This window comes from Oncorhynchus clarkii, chromosome 3 (assembly GCF_045791955.1).
Source record: "Oncorhynchus clarkii lewisi isolate Uvic-CL-2024 chromosome 3, UVic_Ocla_1.0, whole genome shotgun sequence".
NCBI lineage: Eukaryota > Metazoa > Chordata > Actinopteri > Salmoniformes > Salmonidae > Oncorhynchus > Oncorhynchus clarkii.
Window position 1 is genome coordinate 78,659,149 of NC_092149.1, and position 20,530 is coordinate 78,679,678.

The 20,530-nt window shown below is 42.4% G+C and overlaps 1 protein-coding gene across 1 annotated transcript; it reads left to right on the top strand.

The window, feature by feature from the left end:
* Positions 1-972: 972 nt before the first annotated feature.
* On the top strand, positions 973-12,834 carry LOC139406161 (growth hormone-regulated TBC protein 1-A-like). Its single transcript, XM_071148646.1, has 8 exons — positions 973-1,091; positions 1,634-1,779; positions 1,930-2,094; positions 2,345-2,469; positions 3,500-3,596; positions 11,902-12,074; positions 12,205-12,390; positions 12,520-12,834. The coding sequence occupies exons 1-8, from the start codon at positions 973-975 to the stop codon at positions 12,622-12,624; spliced, it is 1,116 nt and encodes a 371-aa protein (XP_071004747.1). The 3' UTR covers positions 12,625-12,834.
* Positions 12,835-20,530: the final 7,696 nt, after the last annotated feature.

Sequence of the window (20,530 nt, forward strand, 5' to 3'; positions counted from 1 at the left end):
ACTTGAAACAAATAGCCAAACCGAAAACTGCAGACATCACTAGTGCCTACCCCGTGATCAAACGGCCATAAAAAAAAAATTAAACGCAGCCTAACGTGATCATTGACAGCTGCCTTGAAGGACACAAATAAAAATTGCTTTCTGCTTCTAAGATCAGTCGCTAAACTGACAACGGAGTGAAGAGCAGAAATCTCAACTAGCAAGCAAGTCGCAGCAATGAAGCATTTAGTGTGTGCGCGTTCAAACGAAGGGGGGAATTCTGGCAGGGGGGAGATTTTAGGCACGACACCGGTCTCTCAGGCAGCCTCACGGTCTGATGAGGGTGGGAGATCCGAGGATCTGAACCCGAGGTAGATGCCACTGGAGAGGGAGAACCGAACCGAGCACAAAGCTGTTTCTGGTCTTTGTCAGATCCGGGTTCAACATCTCCATGGAGACCTCCGTTGGCAGAGGACGCTTTCTTCGACTTCCACGGCGAGTGACGTACATCCATGGTTGGTTGGTTGGGTCGAGAACATCTCCGTTCTCCAGGGAAGGGGGAGACCCCTTCGGGGATGGAACCCTGCAGAGCACCGGCCAGTCGGCTGTATAGAGCCGACACGGCGGCGAAACTTCCACCAGACCAGTGCCGCGTTCGGCAACTGGGTTGGAAGAAAGATAAAAACTAGGCGGGCGTGTGTTCCCCAGTAGCTTGTGTATGTTTGCTACTTGCTTGTTACGAGTAGCCACTTCGCTCCTGTAGTCCTCCACAAGCAAGCAGTTGCTACATTGAAAGTCAGCGCGGTCCACATTGACCCGGAACAAAGCAAAGTAAACACGGTTCCCGCAGCGCTATAAACGTTCAATAGTGGCCTGCATTTGATACCTCCGAGCCAGCTACCGCAGTGTCTCTCCCCCAATGCGGTCTGGCAGTTACATTGATTTCTAATGTAACTGCGCGCTATTGAAGTTGGTGGATCAGACCATCTACTAATGGGGTGCGTTTTCACATGTTACGGTCAATTCGGAGGTGTTCATGCTATGGAGAGTGAAACGAACGGAAACATCTCTTCCCAGCTTCACCTGAACAACCGCATTAACGCGAATGACAGGTAACGCGTATATTTCCATGTGTCTTGTAAATAATGTTTTAATAACAGCCGACCTATGTATGATGACCACCTAAATATAGACAATATACCACGGGTGTGACGCAAAAATACTTGTTTACTGTTCTAATTATGTTGGTAACAAGTTTATAACGCCTACAAGGCACCTCTGGGTAATGATCAAAACAATAAATTACATATTTATCTTTTAAGGATGTTTGACCTCTCTCTCGGGATCTTTCCTCGTTTGGCTTGGTTTTTGCTCCAATCAGCTTGTCTCAGGTTGTAATTTCACACGGGTTGATTCAACAGCATATTATCTGATCCTATAGCTAGCTACCTGTCACAGAAATCCTTACCAACCACCTAGTCTGGGTTATTGTATCTAAGGCTTGGCCAATGTCAGGTCATCTGACTATCACTGTGCTATTACAGGCTGTGATCAATACAGTCTGCTGGGTCTGAAATGTGGGTCATATAGATCTGAATGATCCATAGTTATTTAAGTGTGTGTGTCTCTTCCCGGACTGACCCTGTCTCTATAGGGTTGACACCTATGGGTTTGAGAAGCCTGAGGGTCATGAATCCTATGAGGAGATGATGGCTCAGTATGTAGCCGTTCTCACCAGGCAGTCTGTCAAGTGGTCCAAACTCCTGCAGGGGAAAGTCCACGTGGAAAATAACCTGAAGGGTGAGACACACATACATACAGAGCGAGAGGGAGAAACACACGTTTACATTTGAGTTAGCAGACACTCTTATCCAGCGTTACAGTAGTGAGTGTGTACATAAAAAATAAAAAATAAAATGTTGGCTTTAGTCATGGTTTCGGTTCCCTTAGTGAAGCGGTACGTGCGTAAGGGTGTGCCCAACGAGTACCGAGCCCAGATCTGGATGGCAGCCAGCGGGGCCCAGGAACACCTGGAGAAGAACCCGGGGTACTACCACTCTCTGCTGGGCACCGAGCAGCAGCACGACGCCAAGCTGGAGGAGACAGTCCGCATAGGTAGTGTAACTATATTCACATGATTGTAATCACCTCTACTTAACTCAGCTCACCTGCCGTGGATGCATCTGGAACATGTTCATTAGGGCACGCAATATAAAATGTTTTATCGTGTTTTGCAACAGAAAACAGAAATGAGTGCTTTTGAGGTCCCTGTTACTGTCAATTTTCTTCAGTTTTGTTCCCTGATGATCAAGACCCTGATGATTCCTTTATGATTGGTTGATGGTTGAGTGTCCTGTCTTGGTAGACATGCACAGGACATTCCCCGAAAATGTACAGTTCCGGAAGAGCTCTGAGCCCTGTCTGCAGAAGGCCCTGTACAATGTGCTGCTGGCGTACGGACACCACAACCAGCTTGTGGGATACTGCCAGGTACTGGGCCTTATATCAAATCCAATTTTATTCCTCAAATGCACGTGTTTAGCAGATGTTATTGCGGGTGTAGTGAAATGCATGTGCTTCTAGCTCCGACAGTGCAGCAATATCTAACAAGTAATATCTAACAATTACACAACTTACACCCAATACACACAAATCTAGTAAAGGACTGGAATTAAGAATATTTAAATATTTGGATGAGCGATGTCAGAGCGGCATAGACTAAGATACAGTATATGAGATGGGTAATGCAAAATATGTAGACATGATTAAAGTGACTAGTGTTCTGTTTATTAAAGTGGCCAGTGATTTCAAGTCTATGTATATAGGCAGCAGACTCTATGTGCTAGTGATGGCAACACTATACTATAAACCAGGGTTCTAACACCCTGTTCCTGGAGAGCTAACCTCCTGTAGGTTTTAACACCAACCGTCTTCCTGGAGAGCTAACCTCCTGTAGATTCTAACACCCTGTTCCTAGAGAGCTAACCTCCTGTAGGTTTTAACACCAACCGTCTTCCTAGAGAGCTACCATCCTGTAGGTTCTAACACCCTGTTCCTAGAGAGCTACCATCCTGTAGGTTCTAACACCCTGTTCCTAGAGAGCTAACCTCCTGTAGGTTCTAACACCCTGTTCCTAGAGAGCTACCATCCTGTAGGTTTTAACACCAACCCCAGTTGTAACTAACCTAATTGGGCTTATTATCAACCAGCTAATTATTAGAATCAGGTGCACTCGATTAGGGTTGGAGTGAAAACCTACAGGACGGTAACTTTCCAGTAACATGGTTGGAGAGCTGCTCCTGGTATAAATAATCTGTTAACTGAGTGGATTTCACTTGTCTCCTGTGTCTGACTAACCTTGTGTGTGTTGTACGTCTACTGTCGCCTCTTCTGGTTGTGCCTGTTCTGTCCCCAGCCATAACTGCTTATACCTCACCTGCTCTCTATAGTGTGTGTGTTTTGTGTGCATACCATGTGTGTGTGTGTGTGAAGGGAGTTATAGTTTCTCTCTCTATTCTAGGGTATGAATTTCATTGCAGGCTACCTCATCATCATCACTAAGGATGAAGAGAAGTCCTTCTGGCTGATGGATGCATTATTGGGAAGAATACTCCCCGGTTAGTACCACACACTCCTGTTGTGTCTGTCTGCTTGTCTGCTCCTTCTGTGTTTGTATGCCTGTGTGCATAAGTGGTTGTGTGAAGAGGATGTGTGTGGTGAGGTGTTATTAGTTTTAAATATTGTGTGTAACAGTGATAACACCAAGTAAAACTGAAATCATAACTTACAACTAAAATATTCATTAACAAACTTCTTATAGCTTATTAGACACATTTCCACTTCCTGAACACATACAGTGCCTTCAGAAAGTATTCATACCCCTTGACTTATTCCACATTTTGTTGTTACAGCCTGAATTCAAAATTTATTAAATATAATTATTTCTTCTCACCCATCTACACACAATACCCTATAATGACAAAGTGAAAACATGTATTTAGACATTTTTGCTAATTTATTCACAATAAATACAGAAATATCAAATGTACATCCGTATTCACACCCCTGAGTCAATACTTTGTAGAAGCACCTTTGGTGACAATTACAGCTTTGAGTCATCTTGGGTATGTCTATCAGCTTTGAGTCATCTTGGGTATGTCTGTATCTCCCAGTCCCTGTCGCTGAAAAGCATCCCTATATCATGATGCTGCCACCACCATGCTTCACGGTAGGGATGGTGTTAGATGGGTGATGAGCTGTGCATGGTTTTCTCCAGACATAGCACTTTGCATTCAGGCCAAAGAGTTACATTTTTATCTCAGACCACAGAATCTTGTGCCTTATGATCTCAGTCTTTCACGTGCCTTTTTACAAACTCCAGGCGTGCTGTCATGTGCCTTGTTCTCAGGAGTGGCTTCCGTCTGGTCACTCTCCCATAAAGCCTAGATTGGTGAAGTGCTGTAGAGACTGTTGTCCTTCTGGCAGGTTCTCCCAGTACCCATCTACCAATAGTGTGGGGTACAGAAATTATGTATTGTAGTCATTCAAAAATCTGGTTAAACACTATTATTGCACACTGAGTGAGTCCATGCAACTTGCGACTTCTTAGGCAAATTTTTACTCCTGAACTTATTTAGGCTTGCCATAACAAAGGACTTAAGCTTTTATTTTTATGTTTTATTCATTTGTAAACATTTCAAAATTCATAATTCATAATTCTACTTTGACATTATGGGGGTGTTGTGTGTAGGCCAGTGACACAAACATGACAATAAAATGTTACACAACAGAATGTGGACCAAGTCAAAGGGTGTAACTACTTCCTGAAGCCACTGTACATACAGTAGTTGTAGACCTACTTGTTTGTGGAAGGCTCTATTGCTGTGTGCTTCTGTGCAAAAGCACCATGATCACGTGGCTTGTGGTAAGACACTGTTTGTTGTTGGTTTGTCAGGCTCACATTACAAGATTAATAACCACAGGATGTTTCTCAGGATATACAGTGGGGCAAAAAAGTATTTAGTCAGCCACCAATTGTGCAAGTTCAAACAGGTGTCATTAATACAGGTAACGAGTGGAGGACAGAGGAGCCTCTTAAAGAAGAAGTTACAGGTCTGTGAGAGCCAGAAATCTTGCTTGTTTGTAGGTGACCAAATACTTATTTTCCACCATAATTTGCAAATAAATTCATTAAAAATCCTACAATGTGATTTTCTGGATTTTTTTTTCTCATTTTGTCTGTCATAGTTGAAGTGTACCTACAGGCCTCTCTCATCTTTTTAAGTGGGAGAACTTGCACAATTGGTGGCTGACTAAATACTTTTTTGCCCTACTGTATACCATTTATGTACCACACACACACCTTTACACTCATCATGTGCTGCTGCTACAGTTTTTATTTTTTTTACTCTTATTATTATCTATCCTGATGCCTGGTCACTTTACCCTGCCTTCATGTACATATCTACCTCAAATACCTTATTATTATCTATCCTGATGCCTAGTCACTTTACCCTGCCTTCATGTACATATCTACCTCAAATACCTTATTATGATCTATCCTGATGCCTAGTCACTTTACCCTGCCTTCATGTACATATCTACCTCAAATACCTTATTATTATCTATCCTGATGCCTAGTCACTTTACCCTGCCTTCATGTACATATCTACCTCAAATACCTTATTATTATCTATCCTGATGCCTAGTCACTTTACCCTGCCTTCATGTACATATCTACCTCAAATACCTTATTATTATCTATCCTGATGCCTAGTCCCTTTACCCTGCCTTCATGTACATATCTACCTCAAATACCTTATTATTATCTATCCTGATGTCTAGTCACTTTACCCTGCCTACATGTACATATCTACCTCAAATACCTTATTATTATCTATCCTGATGCCTAGTCACTTTACCCTGCCTTCATGTACAGATCTACCTCAAATACCTTATTATTATCTATCCTGATGCCTAGTCACTTTACCCTGCCTTCATGTACATATCTACCTCAAATACCTTATTATTATCTATCCTGATGCCTAGTCACTTTACCCTGCCTTCATGTACAGATCTACCTCAAATACCTTATTATTATCTATCCTGATGCCTAGTCACTTTACCCTGCCTTCATGTACATATCTACCTCAAATACCTTATTATTATCTATCCTGATGCCTAGTCACTTTACCCTGCCTTCATGTACATATCTACCTCAAATACCTTATTATGATCTATCCTGATGCCTAGTCACTTTACCCTGCCTTCATGTACATATCTACCTCAAATACCTTATTATTATCTATCCTGATGCCTAGTCACTTTACCCTGCCTTCATGTACATATCTACCTCAAATACCTTATTATTATCTATCCTGATGCCTAGTCACTTTACCCTGCCTTCATGTACATATCTACCTCAAATACCTTATTATTATCTATCCTGATGCCTAGTCACTTTACCCTGCCTTCATGTACATATCTACCTCAAATACCTTATTATTATCTATCCTGATGCCTAGTCACTTTACCCTGCCTTCATGTACATATCTACCTCAAATACCTTATTATTATCTATCCTGATGCCTAGTCACTTTACCCTGCCTTCATGTACTGATGCCTAGTCACTACCCTGCCCTCAAATCAAACCTTATTATGATCTATCCTGATGCCTAGTCACTTTACCCTGCCTACATGTACATATCTACCTCAAATACCTTATTATTATCTATCCTGATGCCTAGTCACTTTACCCTGCCTTCATGTACAGATCTACCTCAAATACCTTATTATTATCTATCCTGATGCCTAGTCACTTTACCCTGCCTTCATGTACATATCTACCTCAAATACCTTATTATTATCTATCCTGATGCCTAGTCACTTTACCCTGCCTTCATGTACAGATCTACCTCAAATACCTTATTATTATCTATCCTGATGCCTAGTCACTTTACCCTGCCTTCATGTACATATCTACCTCAAATACCTTATTATTATCTATCCTGATGCCTAGTCACTTTACCCTGCCTTCATGTACATATCTACCTCAAATACCTTATTATGATCTATCCTGATGCCTAGTCACTTTACCCTGCCTTCATGTACATATCTACCTCAAATACCTTATTATTATCTATCCTGATGCCTAGTCACTTTACCCTGCCTTCATGTACATATCTACCTCAAATACCTTATTATTATCTATCCTGATGCCTAGTCACTTTACCCTGCCTTCATGTACATATCTACCTCAAATACCTTATTATTATCTATCCTGATGCCTAGTCACTTTACCCTGCCTTCATGTACATATCTACCTCAAATACCTTATTATTATCTATCCTGATGCCTAGTCACTTTACCCTGCCTTCATGTACATATCTACCTCAAATACCTTATTATTATCTATCCTGATGCCTAGTCACTTTACCCTGCCTTCATGTACATATCTACCTCAAATACCTTATTATTATCTATCCTGATGCCTAGTCACTTTACCCTGCCTTCATGTACATATCTACCTCAAATACCTTATTATTATCTATCCTGATGCCTAGTCACTTTACCCTGCCTTCATGTACATATCTACCTCAAATACCTTATTATTATCTATCCTGATGCCTAGTCACTTTACCCTGCCTTCATGTACATATCTACCTCAAATACCTTATTATTATCTATCCTGATGCCTAGTCACTTTACCCTGCCTTCATGTACATATCTACCTCAAATACCTTATTATTATCTATCCTGATGCCTAGTCACTTTACCCTGCCTTCATGTACATATCTACCTCAAATACCTTATTATTATCTATCCTGATGCCTAGTCACTTTACCCTGCCTTCATGTACATATCTACCTCAAATACCTTATTATTATCTATCCTGATGCCTAGTCACTTTACCCTGCCTACATGTACATATCTATCCTCAAATACCTTATTATTATCTATCCTGATGCCTAGTCACTTTACCCTGCCTTCATGTACATATCTACCTCAAATACCTTATTATGATCTATCCTGATGCCTAGTCACTTTACCCTGCCTACATGTACATATCATCCTCAAATACCTTATTATTATCTATCCTGATGCCTAGTCACTTTACCCTGCCTTCATGTACATATCTACCTCAAATACCTTATTATGATCTATCCTGATGCCTAGTCACTTTACCCTGCCTTCATGTACATATCTACCTCAAATACCTTATTATGATCTATCCTGATGCCTAGTCACTTTACCCTGCCTTCATGTACAGATCTACCTCAAATACCTTATTATTATCTATCCTGATGCCTAGTCACTTTACCCTGCCTTCATGTACATATCTACCTCAAATACCTTATTATTATCTATCCTGATGCCTAGTCACTTTACCCTGCCTCATGTACATATCTACCTCAAATACCTTATTATATCTATCCTGATGCCTAGTCACTTTACCCTGCCTTCATGTACATATCTACCTCAAATACCTTATTATTATCTATCCTGATGCCTAGTCACTTTACCCTGCCTTCATGTACATATCTACCTCAAATACCTTATTATTATCTATCCTGATGCCTAGTCACTTTACCCTGCCTTCATGTACATATCTACCTCAAATACCTTATTATTATCTATCCTGATGCCTAGTCACTTTACCCTGCCTTCATGTACATATCTACCTCAAATACCTTATTATTATCTATCCTGATGCCTAGTCACTTTACCCTGCCTTCATGTACATATCTACCTCAAATACCTTATTATTATCTATCCTGATGCCTAGTCACTTTACCCTGCCTTCATGTACATATCTACCTCAAATACCTTATTATGATCTATCCTGATGCCTAGTCACTTTACCCTGCCTTCATGTACATATCTACCTCAAATACCTTATTATTATCTATCCTGATGCCTAGTCACTTTACCCTGCCTTCATGTACATATCTACCTCAAATACCTTATTATTATCTATCCTGATGCCTAGTCACTTTACCCTGCCTACATGTACATATCTACCTCAAATACCTTATTATTATCTATCCTGATGCCTAGTCACTTTACCCTGCCTTCATGTACATATCTACCTCAAATACCTTATTATTATCTATCCTGATGCCTAGTCACTTTACCCTGCCTTCATGTACATATCTACCTCAAATACCTTATTATTATCTATCCTGATGCCTAGTCACTTTACCCTGCCTTCATGTACATATCTACCTCAAATACCTTATTATTATCTATCCTGATGCCTAGTCACTTTACCCTGCCTTCATGTACATATCTACCTCAAATACCTTATTATTATCTATCCTGATGCCTAGTCACTTTACCCTGTACATATCTACCTCAAATACCTTATTATTATCTATCCTGATGCCTAGTCACTTTACCCTGCCTACATGTACATATCTACCTCAAATACCTTATTATTATCTATCCTGATGCCTAGTCACTTTACCCTGCCTTCATGTACATATCTACCTCAAATACCTTATTATTATCTATCCTGATGCCTAGTCACTTTACCCTGCCTTCATGTACATATCTACCTCAAATACCTTATTATTATCTATCCTGATGCCTAGTCACTTTACCCTGCCTTCATGTACATATCTACCTCAAATACCTTATTATTATCTATCCTGATGCCTAGTCACTTTACCCTGCCTTCATGTACATATCTACCTCAAATACCTTATTATTATCTATCCTGATGCCTAGTCACTTTACCCTGCCTTCATGTACATATCTACCTCAAATACCTTATTATTATCTATCCTGATGCCTAGTCACTTTACCCTGCCTTCATGTACATATCTACCTCAAATACCTTATTATTATCTATCCTGATGCCTAGTCACTTTACCCTGCCTTCATGTACATATCTACCTCAAATACCTTATTATTATCTATCCTGATGCCTAGTCACTTTACCCTGCCTTCATGTACATATCTACCTCAAATACCTTATTATTATCTATCCTGATGCCTAGTCACTTTACCCTGCCTTCATGTACATATCTACCTCAAATACCTTATTATTATCTATCCTGATGCCTAGTCACTTTACCCTGCCTTCATGTACATATCTACCTCAAATACCTTATTATTATCTATCCTGATGCCTAGTCACTTTACCCTGCCTTCATGTACATATCTACCTCAAATACCTTATTATGATCTATCCTGATGTCTAGTCCCTTTACCCTGCCTTCATGTACATATCTACCTCAAATACCTTATTATTATCTATCCTGATGTCTAGTCACTTTACCCTGCCTTCATGTACATATCTACCTCAAATACCTTATTATTATCTATCCTGATGCCTAGTCACTTTACCCTGCCTTCATGTACATATCTACCTCAAATACCTTATTATTATCTATCCTGATGCCTAGTCACTTTACCCTGCCTTCATGTACATATCTACCTCAAATACCTTATTATGATCTATCCTGATGCCTAGTCACTTTACCCTGCCTTCATGTACATATCTACCTCAAATACCTTATTATTATCTATCCTGATGCCTAGTCACTTTATCCCTGCCTACATGTACATATCTACCTCAAATACCTTATTATTATCTATCCTGATGCCTAGTCACTTTACCCTGCCTTCATGTACATATCTACCTCAAATACCTTATTATTATCTATCCTGATGCCTAGTCACTTTACCCTGCCTACATGTACATATCTACCTCAAATACCTTATTATTATCTATCCTGATGCCTAGTCACTTTACCCTGCCTTCATGTACATATCTACCTCAAATACCTTATTATTATCTATCCTGATGCCTAGTCACTTTACCCTGCCTTCATGTACATATCTACCTCAAATACCTTATTATGATCTATCCTGATGCCTAGTCACTTTACCCTGCCTACATGTACATATCTACCTCAAATACCTTATTATGATCTATCCTGATGCCTAGTCACTTTACCCTGCCCATGTACATATCTACCTCAAATACCTTATTATTATCTATCCTGATGCCTAGTCACTTTACCCTGCCTTCATGTACATATCTACCTCAAATACCTTATTATTATCTATCCTGATGGGTAGTCACTTTACCCTGCCTTCATGTACATATCTACCTCAAATACCTTATTATTATCTATCCTGATGCCTAGTCACTTTACCCTGCCTTCATGTACATATCTACCTCAAATACCTTATTATTATCTATCCTGATGCCTAGTCAATTTACCCTGCCTACATGTACATATCTACCTCAAATACCTTATTATTATCTATCCTGATGCCTAGTCACTTTACCCTGCCTTCATGTACATATCTACCTCAAATACCTTATTATTATCTATCCTGATGCCTAGTCACTTTACCCTGCCTACATGTACATATCTACCTCAAATACCTTATTATTATCTATCCTGATGCCTAGTCACTTTACCCTGCCTTCATGTACATATCTACCTCAAATACCTTATTATGATCTATCCTGATGCCTAGTCACTTTACCCTGCCTACATGTACATATCTACCTCAAATACCTTATTATGATCTATCCTGATGCCTAGTCACTTTACCCTGCCTTCATGTACACAATCAAACCTCAAATACCTTATTATTATCTATCCTGATGTCTAGTCATTTTACCCTGCCTTCATGTACATGTCTACCTCAAATACCTCATACCCCTGCACATTGATCTGGTACTTCCTGTATACAGCTCCATTCTTGTGTATTTTATTCCGCGTGTTAATATATGTATTTTTATTATATTGTTTTAACTCTGCATCATTTGGAAGGGCTATAGAGTGTACACCCATTGTATTCAGCGCATGTGACAAATAAAATTCGATTTTACACACACACACACAACCTCATCTCACACAAACAGAACTGAATTTACCTGAGCTGTCCATGTTGTTGTAGACTACTACAGCCCGGCCATGCTGGGGTTGAAGACGGACCAGGAGGTGTTGGGGGAGCTGGTAAGGGTCAAAGCCCCAGCCGTGTGGCAGACCATGGTCCAACACAACGTCATGTGGACCTTGGTGGTCTCCCAATGGTTCATCTGCCTCTACATCGACGTTCTGCCTGTAGAGGTGAGGGTCTGGGGGGTGGGGGTGTTTCCGTGTGCTTGTTGACACAGGACCCAGACTGAAATACTGTCATCACCACCCTCTGTAAGATAACGATTATCTTTGTCTTTCCCACATCTCTCGTCTTCCCTAGACAGTTCTGCGGATCTGGGACTGCCTGTTTTACGAGGGTTCTAAGATACTGTTCCGCGTGGCCTTGACTCTGATTCGCCACCACCAGGCTGAGATCCTGCAGGCCCGCTCCATGGTCGAGGTGTGTGAGTGCTTCAAACTGATCACCCAGGGAGCCTTTACATACGACTGCCACACCTTCATGCAGGTAAGGTTCTCCAAAAGAGAAAAGTAACGTTAGGCACAGATCTAGGGTCTGGGATTAGTGTATATTGGTAACTTAATCTGTTCCACAAACAGTTTACTAACTCCTTTCTCTTCTTCCTGATATTGACAGGAAATCTTCAGGGAACCAGGAAGTCTCTCCATGGCAACCATCACTAAGCTGCGGGAGACGTACAGAGAGCGTATCGTGGCGGAGGAGACCAGACTCTGCCCCTGACCACCACTAATAACCTCCCTAAAGCAATCGCCTTGCGGTTCGCCTGGCCGTGTTCCAGGTCATTTTTGTTTCCCTGACGCTAAAAAGATTATTAGATCTCACAATCCCTGAGGAAATGTGTAATATCTCAGGAACCATATGATGACATCTGAGGTGCTAAAATGGTCTGAGCGATTGTAGTACCCCATCTAACTGAATATTATTTATTTGTTCTCAGGTAGCAATTCTTTGCATTGTAAAAAGCTAACTGTAATTTTCCTGTGGAAGGATCTTGGGAACAATAGGTTGGGGTTTGTTAGAGTGGAGTTTATTTTTAAATATTTTTTGAACCTTTATTTAGTCCAGTTAAGAACAAATTCTTATTTTACAATGACAGCCTACCGGGGAACAGTGGGTTAACTGCCTTGTTCAGGGGCAGAATGACTCAGCTCAGGGATTCGATCCCGCAACCTTTTGGTTACTTGTTGGGTTGAAGATAATGAGGTGTCACCTCTGAAATGAAGTCACAGGCTGTAGTCCACTCCTCCACGAAGTGTACACTCCCACCCAGGAATCGTCTGGGAAAATAAATTCCAGCCTATACTTACACCATCCAAATGCTTTAAATCCATGAACAAGTGCATACTTAGGCCCAAATCCTAACTTGATCTGTGCATGTATGTTTCTGCGCTAATCTTCCATTGAGTGCATGAATTATGCTTGTGCAATCATACCTCTATAGATTTTGACTTTAGGGTAAAAGGTTTTGGAATTTGACCTTTTTACTGTTTTGCCACAATAAAGGACTGCTCTCCGACAATAGATTGTAGATTAAGTTAGTTACTGTCTGTATTGTATGTATTGCTTTGTTCCAAAGCCGTAGCCATGGAGTCAACATTGGGGGGGGGACCAAATCAGCTGCCCCCCCCCAGAAAAAAATCTAAATTTGAAAACAAATTTCCTGACATTCTAAAATATATTTTTAACAATTCACTTACACATGGGATTAACTTTTTATATTTTTTTTTACAAAAAGGTCGAATAGTGTATTGTATTACATCGCTCTGTTATTCTTTACCAAATGTTATTTTATTTTATTTCACCTTTATTTAACAAGGTAGGTTAGTTGTGAACAAGTTCTCATTTACAACTGTGACCTGGCCAACATGCTGCAGCAATCGGTTAGCTGCTCAGATAGCTGATGTTTAAAGTTGGTGAGGGAAATAAGTCTCCAACTTTTGTGAGTTTTGCAATTCGTTCCAGTCATTGGCAGCATAGAACTGGAAGGAAAGGTGGCCAAATTAGGTGTTGGCTTTGGGGATGACCCGTGAGATATACCTGCTGGAGCGCGTGCTACGTGTGGGTGTTGTTATCGTGACCAGTGAGCTGAGATAAGGCAAAGCTTTACCTAGCAAAGATTTCTAGATGACCTGGAGCCAGTGGGTCTGGCGACGAATATGTAGCGAGGGCCAGCCGATTAGAGCATACAGTGGTGGGTGGTATATGGGGCTTTGGTGACAAAACAGATGGCACTGTGATAGACTGCATCCAGTTTGCTGATTAGATTGTTGGAGGCTATTTTGTAAATGACATAGCCGAAGTCGAGGATCGGTAGGATAGTCAGTTTTACGAGGGCATGTTTGGCGGCGAGTGAAGGAGGGTTTGTTGAGGAATAGAAAGCCGATTCTAGATTTAATTTTGGATTGGAGATGTTTAATATGAGTCTGGAAGGAGAGTTTACAGTCTAACCAGACACCTAGGTATTTATAGTTGTCCACATATTCTAAGTCAGAACCATCCAGAGTAGTGATGCTAGTCGGGCGGGCGGGTGCGGGCAGCGATCAGTTGAAGAGCATGCATTTGGTTTTACTAGCATTTAAGAGCAGTTGGAGGCTACGGAAGGAGTGTTGTATGGCATTGAAGCTCATTTGGAGATTTGTTAACACAGTGTCCAAAGAAGGGCCAGATGTATACAGAATGGTGTCGTCTGCGTAGAGGTGGATCAGGGAATCACCAGCAGAAAGAGCGACATTGTTGATATATACAGAGAAAAGAGTCGACCCAAGAATTGAACCCTGTGGCACCCCCATAGAGACTGCCAGAGGTCCGGACAACAGGCCCTCAGATTTTACACACTGAACTCTATCAGAGAAGTAGTTGGTGAACCAGGCGAGGCAGTCATTTGAGAAACCAAGGCTGTTGAGTCTACGGCAACACAGTACAATCTTTTATCGATGGCGGTTATGATATCGTTTAGTACGTACCTTGAGCGTGGCTGAGGTGCACCCGTGACCAGCTCGGAAACCGGATTACATAGCGGAGAAGGTACGGTGGGATTCGAAATGGTTAGTAATCTGTTTGTTAACTTGGCTTTTCGAAGACTTTAGAAAGGCAGGGCAGGATGGATAATAAGTCTATAACAGTTTGGGTCTAGAGTGCCACCCCCTTTGAAGAGGGGGATGACCGCGGCAGCTTTCCCATCTTTAGGGATCTCGGACGAAACGAAAGAGAGGTTGAACAGACTAGTAATAGGGATTGCAACAATGGCAGAGGATAATTTTAGAAAGAGAGGGTCCAGATTGTCTAGCCCAGCTGATTTGTACAGGTCCAAGTTTTGCAGCTCTTTCAGAACATCTGGATTTGGGTGAAGTAGAAGCTGGGGAGGCTTGGGCAAGTAGCTGCGGGGGGGGGGGGGGGGGGGGGGGGGGCTGTTGGCCGGGGTTGGGATAGCCAGGAGGAAAGCATGGCCAGCCGTAGAGAAATGCTTTTTGAAATTCTCAATTATCATGGATTTATCAGTGGTGACAGTGTTACCCTGCCCCAGTGCAGTGGGCAGCTGGGAGGAGGTGCTCTTGTTCTCCATGGACTTTACAGTGTCCCAAAACGTTTTGGCGTTAGAGCTACAGGATGCAAATTTCTGTTTGAAAAAGCTAGCCTTTGCTTTCCTGACTGACTGTGAGTATTGGTTCCTGACTTCCCTGAACAGTTGCATATCGCGGGTACTATTCGATGCTATTGCAGTCCGCCACAGGATGTTTTTGTGCTGGTCGAGGGCAGTCAGGTCTGGAGTGAACCAAGGGCTATATCTGTTCTACATTTTTTTGAGATGGTGAGGAAATTACTTTTAAAGAACGACCAGGCATCCTCGACTGACGGGATGAGGTCCATATCCTTACAGGATACCTGGGCCAGGTCGATTAGAAAGGCCTGCTCGCAGAAGTGTTTAAGGGAGCATTTGACAGTGATGAGAGGTGGTCGTTTGACCGCGGACCCATAGCGGATGCAGGCAATGAGACAGTGATCGCTGAGATCCTGATTGAAAACCACAGAGGTGTATTTGGAGGGCAAGTTGGTCAGGATAATATATGTGAGGGTGCCCATGGTTACAGATTTTGGGTTGTACCTGGTGGGTTCCTTGATAATTTGTTTGAGATTGAGGGAATCTAGTTTAGATTGTAGGACTGCCGGGGTGTTAAGCATATCCCAAACCTAACAGAACGAACTCTGAAGATAGAGGGGCAATCAATTCACATATGGTGTCCAGGGCACAGCTGGGAGCTGAGGGGAGGTCTATAACAGGCGGCAACAGTGAGAGACTTATTTCTGGAGAGATTCATTTTTTAAATTAGAAGCTCGAACTGTTTGGGCATAGACCTGGAAAGAATGACATTACTTTGCAAGCCATCTCTGCAGTAGATTGCAACTGCTCCCCCTTTGACAGTTCAATCTTGACGGAAAATGTTGTAGTTAGGAATGGAAATCTTTTTTGGTGTTCTTCCTATGCCAGGATTCAGACGCGGCAAGGACATCAGGGTTGGCGGAGTGTGCTAAAGCAGTGAGTAAAACAAACTTAGGGAGGAGGCTTCTGAAGTTAACATGCATGAAACCAAGGCTTTTTCTGTTACAGAAGTCAACAAATGAGAGTGCCTGGGGACATGCAGGACCTAGGTTAACCTCCACAGCACCTGAGGAACAGAGGAGGAGTAGGATGAGGGTACGGCTAAAGGCTTTCAAAACTGGTCGTCTAGTGAGTTGAGGACAGAGAATAAAAGGAGCAGATTTCTGGGCGTGGTAGAATAGATTCAGGGCATAATGTACAGATGGGTATGGTGGGGTACGGGTAATGTGGAGGTAAACCCAGGCATTTTGTGACGATAAGAGAGATTGCATTACTGGGCGTACTAGTTATGCTACTAATTAGTACTACGTACGTGTGGGAGGTGGGACAAAGGAGGTATCTGAGGCATGATGAGTGGGACTAGGGGCTCCGCAGAAAACTAAAACAATGATAACTATCCTAAACAACAATATTCAAGGCATATTGACATTTGAGAGAGACAAGGTGAGGCATAAAGCAATCACAGGTGTTGATTGGGAGAGCTAGCTAAGACAACGGGTAAGACAACAACAGCTAATCAGCTTAGACAACAACATGTAAAATGGTGATGAATGGGCAGAAAGGGTCAGTTAACTATACCAGGGCCTGAGTTCGAGGCTGGGGCCGACAGACAAACAAAAAAATGGAGTACCGTGATTAATGAACAGTCCAGCAGGCATCAGCTATGTAGCCAAGTGATCATCTTGTTTCATTGTATGTAATGGCAGAGATTAGGGATGAATAAAGTATAACCATAATCATATAAACAGAACTCTATGCATTGTTATATGAATACAAGTCCAGATATTGTGGCCAAGGATTAGCAAATTGTTGTTTTTATTTACAAGTAAACTTGGGTGGGCAGCAGGGGTGTTTGCTCTGCTCTGCTCTGCTCTCCTCTCATCCTATCTTCTCCTCTCCAGCCCTCTTTCCTCCTCTCCTCTGGTCCTATATTCTCCTCTCCAGTAATTTCTTCTCTCCTCTCTCCAGTCATCTCTTCTCCTTTCCTCTGCTCTCCTATCCTCTCCAGGCAATGACATGTGTTTTGACTTGCCATTCAACAAGCAATGGATCCAAAGGCCTTTTTGTGCTTATCGTTGACACCAATAAAAGACTGGCCTATTCCTTCAAAGTCCAGTCTGTCCAGTTTCCCCTGGTGCACGTGACACATGGCCACATTATTCAGCCTTGTTTGACTCATGGATGATCTAAGCCATGTCTTCAGCCTCCTCAGGGCACTAAAACTCCTCTCAGCCTCTACAGAGGAGGCAGGGATGACCAGAAGAAGCCTTACTAAAGCTTCCATCTGACTGAAGAGACCACTCCCCTCTGGCACCATTTCCCCAATAATGCTAGCAACATCTGAACTCGTTTGATATGTGTAATTAGCCCCAAACATGGCCAGCTGCACCTGCAGTAGTCTTGAATTCAATTCAGGATACTGGTCTACCACCTTGTCCATGTCTCAGCGTAGAAGCACATTTTCAATCTGTTGCAGCTTGTGGAATCCAGCTTGATCAAACTCTCTATGAATTGAGTATTCACTGTGTCCAAGGCGTTGTAGAATTGGGCTCTGTACAAAGACGGGGCATCTGGATGGATATGGGCTGCAGCCTGACCGGTGTAACGCTTTGTAGGTTGTTTTGACATGGTCCACAGCCTCCAACATGCCTGAAACAGTCTGTTTCCTCAGCTGCAGGGAGGTGTTCAGACACTCCAAATCCCCCATCAGGTCTTCAGCCATTACAAGGCCGAGCACAGTGTTCCCTTTTAGAAAGGTTCCATGAAGACCATTAGCCTTAGTTGAAGTGTCAGATGAGCTGCGTGATGCCATTTCTTCAAGGGCTGAGAACTGAGCGGATGGCAGGGGTGCGAACAGTCCACCTGGTGGGACAGAGAGGTTTCAACAAGGTCAAACAATGCTTTGATTTTGTGATTTCCTGGAAAATCACCTTGAACTTGCCAGATTGATTAAAGAAGCCCCCCCAATTCATGCACCAGACCCATTGAATCTCTTCCTAGTGGAGAGGCTACACAGGCAGCCTGCGTAACTAAGTTCACGAAGTGTGGATCACAGTGACAATACATAGCCAGCGGTTGTTCTTTCCTTAAAATGTCTTGCACCCCCCTGCAATCGTCCAGCCATGTTTTTGGCACCGTCATAGGTTTGTCCTCGAAGTTGGGACAGAGGAAGGCCTAGACGCATCATCACATCTTGGCTATATTTTTCCCTGCCGTTGATGACACGTCATAGAGTCCAAGGAATTGTTCCATTGGTTGTAGATCTGCATCTAGAGTCAAACATATTGACTCCTGATCAACTCCTGATATATCCTGTGTACCATCAAACATATCAACTCCTGATATATCCTGTGTACCATCAAACATATCAACCCCTGATATATCCTGTGTACCATCAAACATATTGACTCCTGATAAACTCCTGATATATCCTGTGTACCATCAAACACATTGACTCCTGATATATCCTGTGTACCATCAAACATATTGACTCCTGATCAACTCCTGATATATCCTGTGTACCATCAAACATATTGACTCCTGATATATCCTGTGTACCATCAAACACATTGACTCCTGATATATCCTGTGTACCATCAAACATATTGACTCCTGATATATCCTGTGTACCATCAAACATATTGACTCCTGATATATCCTGTGTACCATCAAACACATTGACTCCTGATATATCCTGTGTACCATCAAACACATTGACTCCTGATATATCCTGTGTACCATCAAACATATTGACTCCTGATCAACTCCTGATGTATCCTGTGTACCATCAAACATATGGACTCCTGATCAACTCCTGATATATCCTGTGTACCATCAAACACATTGACTCCTGATCAACTCCTGATATATCAATTATAAGTGCGAACTGGACCACCGGCATTGACATTATTTCCCACAAGATTCCTTTGACGATTATATTCCCCACCAGCTTCAAAATGTTGTTTTGCCTTGTGGTGAAATCAAAGTGACCTTTCAGCCAGGTGGTCAGCTCTGCATTGCCCAGCTGGTGCTTAAAATTGGCTTTGGGGGTGACCAGGGAAATATACCTGCTGGAGCGCATGCTGCGGGTGGGTCCTGCTATGTTGACCAGTGAACTGAGATAAGGCGGGGCTTTACCTAGCAAAGACTTGTAGATGACCTGGAGCCAGTGGGTTTGGCGACGAGTATGAAACGAGGGCCAGCCAACGAGAGCATACAGGTCGCAGTGGTGGGTAGTATATGGGGCTTTGGTGACAAAAAGGATGACACTGTGATAGACTGCATTCAATTTGTTGAGTAGAGTGTTGGAGGCTATTTTGTAAATGGCATCGAAGATCAGTAGGATAGTCAGTTTTACGAGGGTATGCTCGGCAGCATGAGTGAAGGATGCTACTTTTGCGATATAGGAAGCCGATTCTAGATTTAATTTTGGATTGGAGATGCTTAATGTGGGCCTGGAAGGAGAGTTTAGTCTAACCAGACACCTAGGTATTTGTAGTTGTCCACATATTCTAGGTCAGAACCGTCCAGAGTATTGATGCTGGACGTACGGGCAGCGATAGGTTGAAGAGCATGCATTTAGTTATACTTGCATTTAAGAGCAGTTGGAGGCCACTGAAGGAGAGTTATGGCATTGAAGCTCGTCTGGAGGTTAGTTAGCAGTGTCCAAAGAAGGGCCAGAAGTATACAGAATGGTGTCGTCTGCATAGAGGTGGATCAGAGAATCACCAGCAGCAAGAACGACAACACTGATGTATACAGGGAAGAGTCAGCCCGAGAATTGAACCCTGTGGCACCCCCATAGAGACTGACAGAGGTCCGGACAACAGGCCCTCCGATTTGACACACTGAACTCTATCAGAGTAGTTGGTGAACCAGGCGAGGCAGTCATTTGAGAAACCAAGGCTGTTGAGTCTGCCGATAAGAATGTGGTGATTGACAGAGTCGAAAGCCTTGGCCAGGTCGATGAATACGGATGCACAGTATTGTCGCTTATCGATGGCAGTTTTTTCCTTTAGGACCTTGAGC